Genomic DNA, 15134 nt, shown 5'->3' on the forward strand with positions numbered 1-15134 from the left:
TAAATCGGCGCTACTAAACACGGATATCGGCCGATGCCGATATATTAAAAAATGGCAAATATCGGCGCGATATATCGGCCAGACGATATATCGGTCGACCTCTAATTGTTATTTGCAAGTACAGATTTTTCGACACATATATGGGTCAGTGACAAAAAGGGGTTGGCAAGATGAGAAATTAAAAAATCTTTTAAAAAATTGTTTAAAAAACATGCATCAGGTATTTTCAAAATGTACACTGCGTGTTTGTCGATTTTATGTAATTAAAAATTACATATGCACCATTTTTTACAAAAGTTAAGACTGAATGTGCATGAAAATGTCAAATGGTTTAACCGCCAAAGAATGAGTAATATTAAATATTTTATCCACTTGGATGGCATGTAAGCTTACTTTTTGAAATAAATATTTCATTTTAAAATACCACACGGAAATAGATTTTATTAGAGTTATCTCTAAATGTAAATTTTGATGCGTTTTTGCTATATTTGGCAGGTCATATGCTGAAATCCTTTGTTTTCTAAATAGTCTTTGACAAATTATGTACAAAATGTAAAAAAAAAACATATTATACTAAACTAGATGATTACATTTTATTCCGCATTATTTTTCCTCTATATATTATTTTATCCTAGACTTACAGAGCTTTAATAATAAAGTTGTAGATAAAGAATCACTTTCTTAAAAAATACAGCATTAAACACCTGAAAATAGTTTCAAATAGTAGGTTAGTTTATATTACATCTTTAATCAACATCATAAACTAGTGTTATTTGACTAAATTGGCCCACAGAAAGGCTTGTAATAGAAGTCAAATGGTGTAACCAGTTACACCACTTGACATTTCAATTTAAAATCACATTTGACAGACATTATCATGGACACCTATGTAAGTACATGGCCTTGGTGGGAATATTTCAAATTAAATTTTTAAAGTTAATACTCATTTTTATAATACTGATGATCATTCCTGAGGTCATATCATTTGACATGTATACCTAAGAATACCTATGTCCAATTATCTCACATTTTAACAAGAGTTCCTGTCACATGACCTTCTTGCAAAATATGAAGAAAATGGCTCCTTGAATGGGGGTTACACCACATTGACACATCAGGAATTTGACTTGACTCACATAATTCCCCAAATGTATTATAATATTCGAAACAATTGTGCTTCATTTACTTTTATTTACTATTAAATGGTACTAATGTAAGATTATGCCAAACCAGCTGATCTGGTGTTTTATTGAGAATTTCACATTTTTTACAGTTACACCACATTGACATTTTTGCAATCATCCCCCAAATATAATCTTAAAATGAATTCAAACCAGAAAATTTAGACTTGGTCCACAAAAAAGAGAATGTTTGCAAATTTTTGAAATGTTAACCCTTTTAAATGTAATTAAACCATATGGACACAATAAAAAAATAATGTCATCGACCCATATTCTGAGATTTGTGGTGCGCTTGAATCAGAGCACTGTTTTTTCACTCCTGCGTGTTTGTGTTTCCATATACGCTTCAGGCTGAAAGGGAAGTACACTAATCGTCTGTCTCTGCGCTTTACTGATCCGGAGCTGGAGACGCGCTTCTCGGTGGAGAAGGAGAAGCAGAGCGGAGCGGCGTTCAGCTGCTCATGTGTGGTGCTGCTCTTCACCGCTGTCATGGAGGTTCTCATTGACCCCTGGTCAGTTAACTATTAACACATCAGCACACAAACACCATCAGCCGCATCGCAGCTGGCTATTTTAGCAGGCAAAGGTCAACGGAGGACAGTCATAATCTATTTACAGTTATTACAGCATCTGTTTGTTGGTCTAAAAATAAGGTCCTGTTGCTATTTGGCGTTCCCCTTTGTCTCTGGCTTTGAAATATCCACCTTCATTCAAGGCTGGGAACCGTACAGGTTTCCTGATTCAATTAGATTCTGATTTTGATTCGATTTTGATTCCTCTGTTTGACCCCCTTGTGAAAAACCAGTACACTTCAGCAAACTTTGAATAGAATACTTATGGAAATAATACGCTTAGAAAATATATGCAAGCGGAGACTGAATGCAATGGTTTTGACCATTTAATTGCATATTCTTTACAATTAAATCAAAATGTATGTTAGTTAAAATTTTATCAAATGCAATGCATTTGTCTTTAAAATATGTTACCCTGGACCACAAAACCAGTCTTAAGTCGCTGGGGTATGTTTGTAGCAATAGCCAAAAATACATTGTATGGGTCAAAATTATTGATTTTTCTTTTATGCCAAAAATCATTAGGAAATTAAGTAAAGATCATGTTCCATGAAGATTTTTTTGTAAAATTCCTACTGTAAACCTATCCAAATGTAATTTTTGATTAGTAATATGCATTGTTAAGAACTTAATTTGGACAACTTTAAAGGTGATTTTCTCAGTATTTTGATTTTTTGCATCCTCAGATTCCAGATTTTCAAATAGATGTATCTCGGCCAAATATTGTCCTATCCTAACAAACCATACATCAATAGAAAGCTTATTTATTGAGCTTTCATATGATGCATATATCTCAGTTTTGTAAAATTCAACCTTAAGACTGGTTTTGTGGTCCACGGTCACATATGGTTAAATATGGTTATGTACTGACAAGCACACTTTACCAATTCCAAACCACATCAAACTTAATAACTACTATTGATTTTGTATTTTAATTATTTATGAGTGATATATTTGTCTATGAAGGCTGGAAGTAAAAAAAAACTTCTTATATTCAGGTTAGGTATGCATAATTATTAGGCAGGTTTTATAGATAAAATAAGCCAAAAAAGAGATTTACCTCAGATTGACAAGTCCAAAAATATTAAATGATCATGAGGAATATTCAAAACTAGTGCAATACAGAAATTGCAAAGTTAAGGATCATCGTCAGAAAAAAATCTATATTTGTAATCACACTTTTTGCAGTTTAGTACATTTAAAAATATATTTACTGAACTACATTTTTTTGTGTACCAACTTAAGTAAACTTTAAATTGCTTTGCAAAAATAAATGGTTTAAAAGAATCATTTATTCGTGAATCAGACTACACTGATCGTGCTAAACGTTCTTGTATGCAGTAGACAAGAACAACTCAAAAGAAATGTTTTCTTGTCGTACTTTTGCACTAGACCACAATTTTTTATGTGACTAATCAAAAAATCTAAAAACCTACTTTCTTTATTTAGAAAATATTTCTACCAACAATAACATTTATGTTATTTTGTTATTTACTCAGATTATTTGCTTTTTTGAGAGATATTTCCACCAAATTTAACTTTTATTTGTATAAATTGATTTATTTAGATTCAACACTATTAAATATTTTACAATTAATTTAGATGTGACCATTTTAGTGTGCAAATACAGTGTTATACTTTCAAGATATGAAGCACAAAAGAAATGCACATTTAGTGCAAATTAAAGGATTACTCCATTTCCAGATCATTTACTCACCCTCATGTCATCCAAGGTATTCACGTCTTTCCTTCTTCAGTCACAAAGAAATGAAGTTTTCTGAGGAAACCATTCCAGGATTTTTCTCCATATAATGGACTTCAATAGTGCTTAACAGATTGAAGGTTGAAAATGCCGTTTCAATGCAGCTTCAAAGGGCTCTAAATGATCCCAGACAAGAAATAAGGGTTATCTAGCGAAACAATCATATTCTTAAAAAATACACTTTTTATCCACAAATGCTTGTCTTGTCTAGCTCTTCAAAATCATCTTATATCACTGTTTTACCTTTTTTGTAAAGGGTGTTTGACCCTCTTTGCACGTTCACGAGCATTTGACATTAAAAAAACTGTAAAAAATATATATATTTTTGAAAATAACCAATTGTTTTACTAGATAGGACCCTTATTCCTCAGGCTGGGATTGTGTAGAGCCCTTTGAAGCTGGAATTAAACTGCATTTTTAACCTTCAATCCAATGAGCACCATTGACGTCCACTATATGGAGAAAAATCCTAAAATGTATTCCTCTTAAAACATAATTTCTTTGCAACAGAAGAAAGAAAGACCTGAACATCTTGGATGACAAGGGGGTGAGTACATTATCAAGAAATTTCTATTTTAGAAAGTGGAGGTACATCTTTTTCACAAGTGTGAAATGGCCAGGTTTTATTGAAGTATTACTTTGTTCTGTTCTTTTCATTTTCTCCTCTCTATGTATTTTTGCTCTGCACAGGTTGGTTGCAAACTATGTGACTCTGGCCATAGGTGAAGTCTTGCTACTCATCCTTACTATCTGTTCACTGGCAGCCATTTTCCCACGAGTGAGTTACTGTTCTTACACCTTACAGTACAAAAAATACAGTTGTAAAGTTGGTTTCAGCTTTTGGAAGGCAAGACACTGCAGGTGCATAGGGTTAAAAAAAAACGAATAGTTATCACCTTCCTTACTCAGTTTGATAATTGCGAACATTTTTTGTATTACGAGTTCTCTAAAACGATGTTTGGTTTAAATATGCAAATGAGCCATTATTTAATAAAATATGTGCTAATTTGCTTACATTTCTAGTACAAAAATCTAAACACTAGATGAAGTCTGTTTCAAAATTCTTGTTTACATTTTTTGACATATTAGAGTCAAATGTTTTTACAGAGGAGATTCGAGGTCTCATTTTGTCACTTTTTAATTCAGAAAATACTTAGAACAGGCAGATAACAATAGATTTATTAAAGATTTGTATATTTTTTAGGCTTTCGTAAGGAGTTTTTTCAGACTAGTGGAAAGAAAACACCCAAAAGACACTGTTAAGTCTTTCTTTTATAGCACTTTATCTATTTGTGTCAATAGAGTTTAATTACAAAACATATTTTTAAAAGGCTGTTTTCTCAAAAATGAGTTTTGTCTTCTACACTGAGCCATAAATCTCCACTTCAGTAGCACTTACACACACCAGACTTTTTATTCCTTTCTATGTCTTGAAGTTTTTTACAGAAGGATTTGTTTATATATAATTTGTTTGATTTTATACATTTCATTCCCGCAAAATGGTAAAAAAATAAATTGTTTTCTGTCTGTTCTAAGTTTTTTCTAAATTATGGAGTGACAAAATGAGATACCCCAAATTCCCCTCTGTAAAAACAATTGAGTCTAATAGGTAAAAAAAAAAACAAGAATTTTGAAACTGACTTCATCCAGTGTTGACATTTTTGTACTAGACATGAATGCAACTGAGTGCATATTTCATTAAATAATGGCTCATTTGTAGATTTTTGGGAAATAAAATGTTGTATAAAATCAAGCAAATTATATATGAACAAATCCCTCTGTGAAAACCTTCAGGATCTAGACAAGGAAAAAAAGTAAAGTTTGGTGTGTGTAAGTGCTACTGAAGTGTAGATTTATTGCTCAGTGTAAAACTCATTTTGAGAAAAAGGCCTTTAAAATATGTATTGTAATTGAAATCGATTGACACAAATAGAAAAACTGCTATAAAAGAAAGACTTTAAAGTGTCTTTCGGATGTTTTCTTTCCACTAGTCTGAAAAAAGCACTTCATGAAAAATCTCAAACTTGACAGGTGCATGAAAAAACTTTTTGCCTGCAGTGTCTCCCCTTATCATGAATCTCAGATTCATCTCATCACTAAGATTTCTGACCTCATTTAGTGCTAATATCAGGTTCTCCATTGCTCTTTCCATTAGTCACCAGGATCATGATGAAAAATGTTTCCATTTCCAGTGCATCTTTGTCAACAGCTTATGTAATATTAATAAAACAAGTCACATGAGTGAAATGTAGTTCCTGAGGCTCATGCGCTTCCATTTACAGTTGGAGCATGCGCCAGTATATTTGACTCATCCTCATTAGTTAGGTCAACACATTCCCAATTGACTAATAAAGTTCCCGGTATTGATTCCCTCTCAAGCACACACACACAGCTTGAGCGAGCACAGTGATAATGTGTTTCTGAAAGCGTAGATGGTCACATACACGTCCACTAGGCAACAGAAGAAGGACACAAGTCTATATGGCTTAACTGAACAATGTATTGATTTTAAAAAGCATGTTGTTGTGAATTAAATCAATTGTTTCCGCAAACACTGTACATGCAGCCGCCGCGGGGCTCAACTGAACACATGCACACCGTGATTAGATCACAAGCCTTTCCATTGACTTCACTGCTCACTTACTGTCAGGACAGGTCATGTGCGTACAAGGTTAACAACTGCTGCTGTGATTGGATGTTTATGTAGCTTTTTGTCTTGTTTTCAAAGGTATTTCCAAAGAGGTTGGTGTCGTTCTCCACCTGGATTGATCACACACGCTGGGCTCGCAACACTTGGGCCATGGCAGCCATCTTTATAGTCACAATGGCTGACATAGTAGATATGGTAAGAAACTAATAAATGAGGTAAACAAATGCCTGAGGCAAAAACCTCAGGGATTGTTTCTTCATTTTTTCATGAAATAATGCCTCATTTGCATTTAAACCTAACATTTAGAAAACTTGTAATACAAAAAATGTTTGCAATTATCAATGTAATCAATCAACTAGGTGAGTAAGGTGATAACTATTAGTTTTTTTTACCCTATTCACCTGCATTGTTGTCTTGCCTTAAAATAAACAAATTTAAAAAAAAAAAAAAAAAAAAATATATATATATATATATATATATATATATATATATAAGACAAAGACAAAGGATAACAAGAAACTGCATCATATGACTGCTTTAGGATGATGTTTTTAAAACCTGTACCTCTGATTTCTCCTGTAGTTGAGTTGTCGTCCACCTGAGTCCTCCACAACTGAGACGACCGCGGTCACTCCAGTCACTACGGCCGTCAGTGCCTGTTCGGAGAATCCTAAATACTACAGCTACATCGCCGTACTGGCGCTCATCGCCACCACCATGCTGGTGCAGGTCAGCCACATGGTCAAACTCACCCTCATGCTGCTGATCACTGGAGCTACAGGTGTGGTCAACATCTACAGCTGGAGGGACATCTTTGACCTGTATGATCTCACACGCTTTAAGGAATACAGGTGGGTCAAGCACTAATCACTGTAAGGACTAGCAGTTTTATACAGTTACTATGCATTAGTAATCTATTAATACTTCTTTAATCAAGCAGTCTGTATAGCAGAGATATGTTGTTAGTTATTTAAAGAGACAGTTCACCCAAAAATAAAACTTAACACAAAAGATACTTTGAAGAATGCAGATAACCCATTAGTTGGCTTTTTTTTCCCATACTGTGGAAGTCAATGGCTACCATCAACAGTTTGGTTTCCAGTATTTTTCAAAATGTGTTCAACAGTAAAAAGACATTCATACGTGACTCTGGACCACAAAACCACTTGTAAATAGCATGGGTATATTTATAGCAATGGGCTTAGTGCTGTCAAACGATTAATCACGATTAATCGCATACAAAATAAAAGTTGTTGTTTACATAAAATATATGTGTGTACTGTGTATATTTAATATGTATATATAAATACACACATATGCATTGATGTGTTTAAGAAAAATATGTTATGTTTATATATGTCTGGTTGTGTGGTCTAGGGTCACATACAGGTTTGGAACAAAATTGTGAAACATCCCTTACTTACACTGATTAAGCCTGTATAGGTTTTATAATATCATAGAGAAATTGGGTGTTACTTTTTTAAGTCAAATTTGTTTGATTTGTTTTCAATTTTATTTACAGAGTTAATCTTGTGCCCTCCAAATACGCCATGAGTGTGATGATCTTCATCATGATGGTCAGCTTCTACTATTTCTCCCGACATGTAAGACTTATTTTTACTCCAAAATGGACATCCTGTCATTATTTACTATGACTTTCTTTCTTTGGTAAGTCTTAAAACTAGAATCTTTTCCATTCATAAACTCCAAAATTACATAAAATCATCTTTAAAATATAATTAGACCCATAAACGTGTTGTAATCCAACTATTCTAAAGCTATGAAAGAGTTTTGTTTGACGACCAGACCAAAATTTAAGTTATTTATTGTAAACTGTCAACTTCCTTGAAGCTTCCATATAAAGAAATGGCATATTAGATGCACTCTGTCTGGTTTGACATTAATGATATTTGTTTAAAAGATGTAAGAATTTATGTTTGTTGCATCAGATGACATAAGGCACAATTTTTGTTCTTTACAACTGTCATTTGTTAAAAATACACTTCTTGTTTTCCAAAAAAAATGTCATGAGTTTAGAATGACATGAGGTTAAGCATATAATGACAGAATTTTAAGTTCTTTGGGTTAAATATTCTTTTAAAGTACACTATATTTCAGTAGATTAGGGTCAGTAAGTACTGAGCTGAATGAGATATTTCACATAAAAGATGTTAACATAAAGTCCACAAGAGAAAATAATAGTTGCATTTACTTTTGACCCTGTTCAAAAGTTTACATACACTTGATTCGTAATACTGTGTTGTTACCTGAATGATCCACAGCTGTGTTTATTGTTTAGTGATAGTTGTTCATGAGTCCCTTGTTTGTCCTGAAAAGTTAAACTGCCTGCTGTTCTTCAGAAAAATCCTTCAGGTCCCACAAATTCTTTGGTTTTTTAGCATTTTTGTGTATTTGAAACTTTTCCATTAATAACTATGATCCATCTTTTTACACTGAGGACAACTGAGGGACTCATATGCAACGATCACAAAAGGTTTCAACGCTCACGGATGCTTCAGAAGAACACAATGCATTAAAAGCCAGGGGTTGAAAACTTTTGAACAGAATGGAGATGTGTACATTCGTCTTGTTCTGACTTTTCATTTAGTACTGCCCTTCAGAAGTTACAGACGATAGTTACATTCTTACCAGAAGACAAAATAAGTTTAATTTAACCTGATCTTCAAATTTAAAAAGTTTTTACCCTCACTTTTTAATGCATCATTTTTGCTTCTGAAGCATCAGTGAGCGTTTGAACCTTCTATAATTTTCCATCAATTCAATGCATCCTTACTGAAAAAACTAAACTAATTTCTTAATAAAACCCCCTAACTTTTCAGGTGGAGAAGCTTGCACGCACACTGTTCCTGTGGAAGATTGAAGTGCATGAGCAGAAGGAGAAGGTGTACGAGATGCGGCGCTGGAACGAGGCTCTGGTCACTAACATGCTTCCGGAGCACGTTGCCCGACATTTCCTGGGCTCCAAGAAGAGAGATGAGGTGAGAAAATCCAGCCTGTCCTTCTCAGATTCCATATGTTACACAAAACTCTATTAACTTTCACATGTACATGTCCCAGGAGCTCTACAGCCAGTCCTACGACGAGATTGGAGTCATGTTCGCCTCCATCCCAAACTTCTCAGATTTCTATACGGAGGAGAGCATCAACAATGGTGGGATTGAGTGTCTGAGGTTTCTCAATGAAATCATTTCCGATTTCGATAGCGTAAGTACTAGTAATAGGAGTATTTCACCCAGTTGTTGCCAATGGAAGTAGAAGTAGAGACAATATACCCTGTTATTTGTTTGCTTTGTGCTCTTTAGCTTTTAGACGAGCCGCAGTTTCGCTTCATAACCAAGATCAAGACAATTGGCAGCACCTACATGGCAGCATCAGGAGTCACTTCAGACAATAACACTAATGGTTATGCTTGCATGAAGGTAAAGGAGCTACATATGAGTCCGATAAATCCAACTAGCTTTGATGAAACAGAGGTAAAGATATTTTTTTGTCCTTCCCAACAGAAAGAAGAGATTTCAGACCGCGAACGGTGGCAGCACTTGGCAGATCTTGCAGATTTTGCTTTGGCCATGAAAGTCACGTTGATGAACATCAACTACCAGTCCTTCAATAACTTCATGCTCCGCATCGGTTAGTGGCTTGACATGTAGCTATGTGTCCATCGCACAGTGATTACGCTTCATGATCTGCTGTGTTTTCTCCATAGGGTTGAATAAAGGGGGCGTTTTGGCTGGAGTTATCGGAGCCCGTAAACCTCATTTTGACATCTGGGGAAACACTGTGAATGTTGCCAGTCGCATGGAGTCCACAGGGGTGATGGGAAACATCCAGGTAAGGCTAGTTGGCTTGACTTTAGGTGAACTAGATTTAAAGTAGCTTCCCCAACACTAGAAATAGAGGGCTGTAATAATGTCTTTTTGTAGGTCAATGTTAGTATCACAGTGATTCACCCGTCAAAAGGACAACAGGATTTTTCCATTGGCTTTTGGAATATTACAGAAAATAAGATCTATGACCAACAAAAGTGTATGACTTATACATGTTTTGTTCATTATGATAACCTTAAGAAATTAACTCAACTACAAATGCCAGGGAACTCTGTGAAAGCAGTGTGCACTTGTAGTGTACTTTAGTTGGTAAAAGTATATTTAACAAATATACATATGTAACCCAGAACCACAAAACCAGTCACAAGGTTACATTTTTTAAAACATCTGAAAGCTGAAATACAACTATTTGAAAATCTGGAATCTGAGGGTGCAAAAAATCTAAATATTGAAAACATCACCTTTAAAGTTGTCCAAGTGAAGTTCTTAGCAATGCATATTACTAAACAAGAATCAGTTTTGATATATTTACAGTAGGAAATTTATAAAATATCTTCATGGAACATGAAGCTTAACTTAATATCCTAATGATTTTTGAAATAAAAGAAAAATGAATAATTTTGACCCATGCAATGTATTTGTTGGCAATTGCTACAAATATACCCATGCTACTTAAGACTGGTTTTGTGGTCCAGGGTCACATATTTTAAAACTTATATATTATTAATGCAATAAAAGGCCAGTTATATGCACTTAAACAGAGATACATTTTATCATTTTGCTTCTAATACTCACATTGCACATAATGCCAAATTAGAAGTTTTATTTTAAGGTAAGGATTTAAAATCAGTTTAAAAAGGATTTAAAAACCATCTTTTTATACATATTTTGATGTGCTTACTAACAAACTAAAGCACATGTAAAGTAAAGCACATTTAAAGTTATTTTAAATGTACTAAATTTCTACTTTATCATTACAAATATAATAGAGTGAAATAAGTATTTGTCCTCTTCGCAAAACATGACTTAGTACTTGGTGGCAAAACCCTTGTTGCCAATCACAGAGGTGAGACGTTTCTTGTAGTTGGCCACCAGGTTTGCACACATCTCAGGAGGGATTTTGTCCCACTCCTCTTTGCAGATCCTCTCCAAGTCATTAAGATTTTGAGGCTGATGTTTGGCAACTCAAACCTTTGGCTCCCTCCACAGATTTTCTGTGTGTGATTAAGTTTTGGAGACTGGCTAGACCACTCCAGGACCTTAATGTGCTTCTTCTTGAGCTACTCCTTTGTTGCCTTGGCCGTGGGTTTTGGTCATTGTCATGCTGGAATACCCATCCACGACCCATTTTCAATGCCCTGGCCCTGACGGTAGATGGTCCTGTCCATCGTCCCTTTGATGCGGTGCAGTTGTCCTGTCCCCTTAGCAGAAAAACACCCACAAAGCATAATGTTTCCACCTCCATGTTTGACGGTGGGGATGGTGTTCTTGGGGTCATAGGCAGCATTCCTGCTCCTCCAAACACGGTGAGTTGAGTTGATGCCAAAGAGCTTCTCAAAGAGGTCTCATCTGACCACAACACTTTCACCCAGTTCTCCTCTGAATCATTCAGATGTTGATTGGCAAACTTCAGGCGGGCCTGGACATGTACTTTCTTGAGCAGGGGGATTTCAGCCCTTCACGGCGGAGTGTGTTACCAATTGGTTTCTTGGTGACTATGGTCCCAGCTGCCTTGAGATCATTGACAAGATCCTCCCGTGTAGTTCTGGGCTGATTCCTCACCGTTCTCATGATCATTGAAACTCCACGAGGTGAGATCGTGCATGGAGCCCCAGACCAAGTAGATTGACAGTTATTTTGTGGTTCTTCCATTTGTGAATAATCACACCAACTGTTGTCACCTTCTCACCAAGCTGCTTGGCGATGGTCTTGTAGCCCATTCCAGCCTTGTGTAGGTCTACAATCTTGTCCCTGAAATCCTTGATCAGCTCGAATCTGATTGATTGATTGCTTCTGTGGACAGGTGTCTTTTATACAGGTACTCCCTTTAAGTTCCTAATCTCAGTTTGTTACCTGTATAAAAGACACCAGGGAGCCAGAAATCTTGCAGATTGACAGGGGATCAAATACTTATTTCACCCATTGAAATGCAAATAAGTGGGGGGGTTTCAAATGCGTTTTCTGGCTTTTTTGTTGTTATTCTGTCTCTAACTGTTCAAATAAACCTACCATTAAAATTATAAACTGATCATTTCGTTGTTTCTTTGTCCAATTTAGTGGACCTTTATTGCCTCAACAAAACCCTATAGAAACCATCATAGAAATTCTAATGGTTTCAATCATTACAAACATTACAAAACATCAACTTTTAACCATTGAAACCATGAGTGTGTGTATTTTGGGAAATATTCCATTAGGATTTAGTGGTTTTAACAAGCCACCAATAGAAGGTGACCAATTACCAGTAGAGACCAATAGGCACCATTACAGTTTCTATTACAATGAGTTAAATTCCCATTATAATCAGTAAAGCCATTAGAAATTCTGTGATTAGTTTATTTAGTTTTTTGGGCAGGGTTAGCAACCACCTTTTTCAAGACATGCAAAAAATCACAAGGGGGTTTTACCAATGTTTTAGAATAAAACCTGACCATGTTTTTTTTTTAAAAACCCAGGACGATGCAGCTGGATGTTCAAAAGTTGTAGGCCTCATTACTGCAGTGTAACAAAGATGCCACTGTACGCCAACTAAACAAACTCTGCCTCCCCCAGGTGGTGGAGGACTGCTACTGCATCCTGAAGGACTACGGCTTCCGCTTCGTCAGGAGAGGACCCATATTCGTCAAGGGGAAAGGAGAGCTGCTCACCTATTTCCTAAAGGGACGTGAAAAACAAGGCTCCTTCATCAACGGCTCTTTTGTCACCCTGCCGCACCAAGTGGTGGACAGCTCTTGACCGACACGCACACACATGCTGTCCTACGTAAAACTCTTGCTCGCGCACACCTCACGTCATACCTCTTCTGCCGAGTACATGTGCTCCAGTAATTAGTACTTTCAAATGTGTTTTCTCTATTTATTAGGCTGAGGAAAGAAATGCTGGCGGGAAATGAGCGAGAGAGACTTTCTGTTTATATAAGAGAAGTACTATATAATATACATTTTGGAAGTGTGCACAGAGATGAATGAATGAAATCAAACAAGCCGGATGATTTTAATAGATGGCTAAAGTGATTTAAAAAGGTTTTTAAACTCAAACCACACCGAATACAATGAACGTTACTGTATATTACGCACTGCGCTGCTCAGAGGAACTGATGAATTACCTATTTTTCTTGTTCTTTCTTTTGAAAAGCTTTTATTTAATCCCTTATTTAAACACAACCCTAAAAGTCCCAGATATATCTGAATGTTGTTTGCAATTGAAAAGCTACTCCGAATGCTTGTGTAGGAAAACATACCGACTGCCTTTGCCTCTTACGATAAAGTCTATGTATGTTCATGCATTTCTTAAGTTTATATTCACCTTTTCTTTATTTTATTTTTTTTTTAATTTCAGCCATTTACACAAGGGTTCGAAAGTCTGAGATCACATTAAATCATGAGTTTTAACACTGGATTATTTTTAAAACTCATCAAATACTTAAAAAAAAGAATATTTAAAACTCAGTCGATGTAATTAGTAATGAAAAATCAAAACAAGCACTTTCACTGGGAGTCTCAGACTTTTGGACCCCATTTTTCGTTCTTCACGTGCCAAATACAAGCCACTGTGTGTCAGTTTGTGGTACTCTGAGGACGTAGTCGAAGTGCAGCAGGGGCGAATGAGTATCACTGTGAACGGGTTCATTGTGTGTCATTCATGGGCAGTATTGCAGGTATGAATGTTTCTTAGTTCAGAATATATTCCCCACGGTGTCTTTCCTAAAGGATTAGATGAATGTGCAATAGTTTATTCTTTTACGGCATCCTGCTCTCCAGTACGGTTTACGAAGAGCCCTCTTCTCCCGGCAAGTCATATTTTTATATTATGATGTAGAAGTTGTAGTTAAAGCGTATTGTACAAAGAGACAGCACGTTAGGCTGGATCGGTGTGTCTTATAAACTGGCCAAACAGTTCATTTATTACCAGTGTCAGGGACCTTCTCTGTCGGTAAGCAGACGTTCGTTTGATTTTGACTTTCAGATGTCGAAGTGGTTTATGAAGGCATGACATTGTGGCCGATCGCTGTGGTTCGATGCAGGATTTTGCTAAAATTTGATATTTTTGAATTACCCTTAGATATGGAATAAAATGGCACTTTGAATGATCTGTTACCTAATGCTGTCTGAGTTTGATTCTTTTAAATGTTTAATTTAAAAATGATTTTGAATTTATTTAAAATAACAGATTACCAAATACTATAGCTACTCCATGCATTGCTACTACAGTAAAACTAAGATAACATGGTCTTACAACATTGTTATTTACAAAATGGTTAAAACAACATTTTTCCCCCAGTTTCACAGACAAGGCTTAAGCCTAGTCCTAGACTAAAATGTAAGTCTAAACTGTTTCAACTCAAAGAAACTTGCACTGACTGATCTAAAAATATATATCGATGTTTTGTCTCAAGATCCACACCATTAATGTTTTAGTCTAAGCATATTTATAACAATTACTTAAATGTCCTAATTGAGCTATGGGCCAGTTGCATAAAAGGTTTAGACAGACTTAAAAGTTAGTCATTCATTTTTTTCTTTAAGACTGGTCAAATTTTTGAAAATTTGGTTACATAAAAACTTAGATTAGTCTAAGTTGGATCCAAAATATAAGACTGATTACCCCTTAGTTATCTGCTAGCTGGTCAAACGAGTTCTTAAGACACTGTCTTAACATAGAGACTAAGTTTATGCAACTGGCCCAACGTTAGTCTAAGCCCTGTCTGTGAAACCGTGCCATAAAGTTGTAATACTACCTTGTTAAAGATGTTAAAACCAGCCTAAGATGGTTTGCTGGTCTGGTTTTAGAGAACTTTTAAGCACTTAATCTGAGAGACTAAGAGCAGTAAACCAACTTTTTGGGTTTTGGTTGCCTGTCTCCAGAAATATCCCCATTTTACAGCATGTTCACAACAGTTTG

General features: G+C 35.5%; 1 protein-coding gene across 1 annotated transcript; it reads left to right on the plus strand.

Moving 5' to 3' along the window:
- Positions 1–1202: 1202 nt before the first annotated feature.
- On the plus strand, positions 1203–14334 carry LOC141343279 (adenylate cyclase type 3-like). Its single transcript, XM_073847873.1, has 12 exons — positions 1203–1213; positions 1532–1693; positions 4206–4293; positions 6244–6360; positions 6748–7016; positions 7688–7769; positions 9006–9164; positions 9244–9390; positions 9489–9605; positions 9690–9816; positions 9893–10017; positions 12786–14334. Exons 1-12 carry the CDS (start codon positions 1203–1205, stop codon positions 12966–12968), a joined length of 1587 nt encoding a protein of 528 aa, XP_073703974.1. The 3' UTR covers positions 12969–14334.
- Positions 14335–15134: the final 800 nt, after the last annotated feature.

The sequence above is a fragment of the Garra rufa genome, chromosome 9 (genome assembly GCF_049309525.1).
Source record: "Garra rufa chromosome 9, GarRuf1.0, whole genome shotgun sequence".
Lineage (NCBI taxonomy): Eukaryota > Metazoa > Chordata > Actinopteri > Cypriniformes > Cyprinidae > Garra > Garra rufa.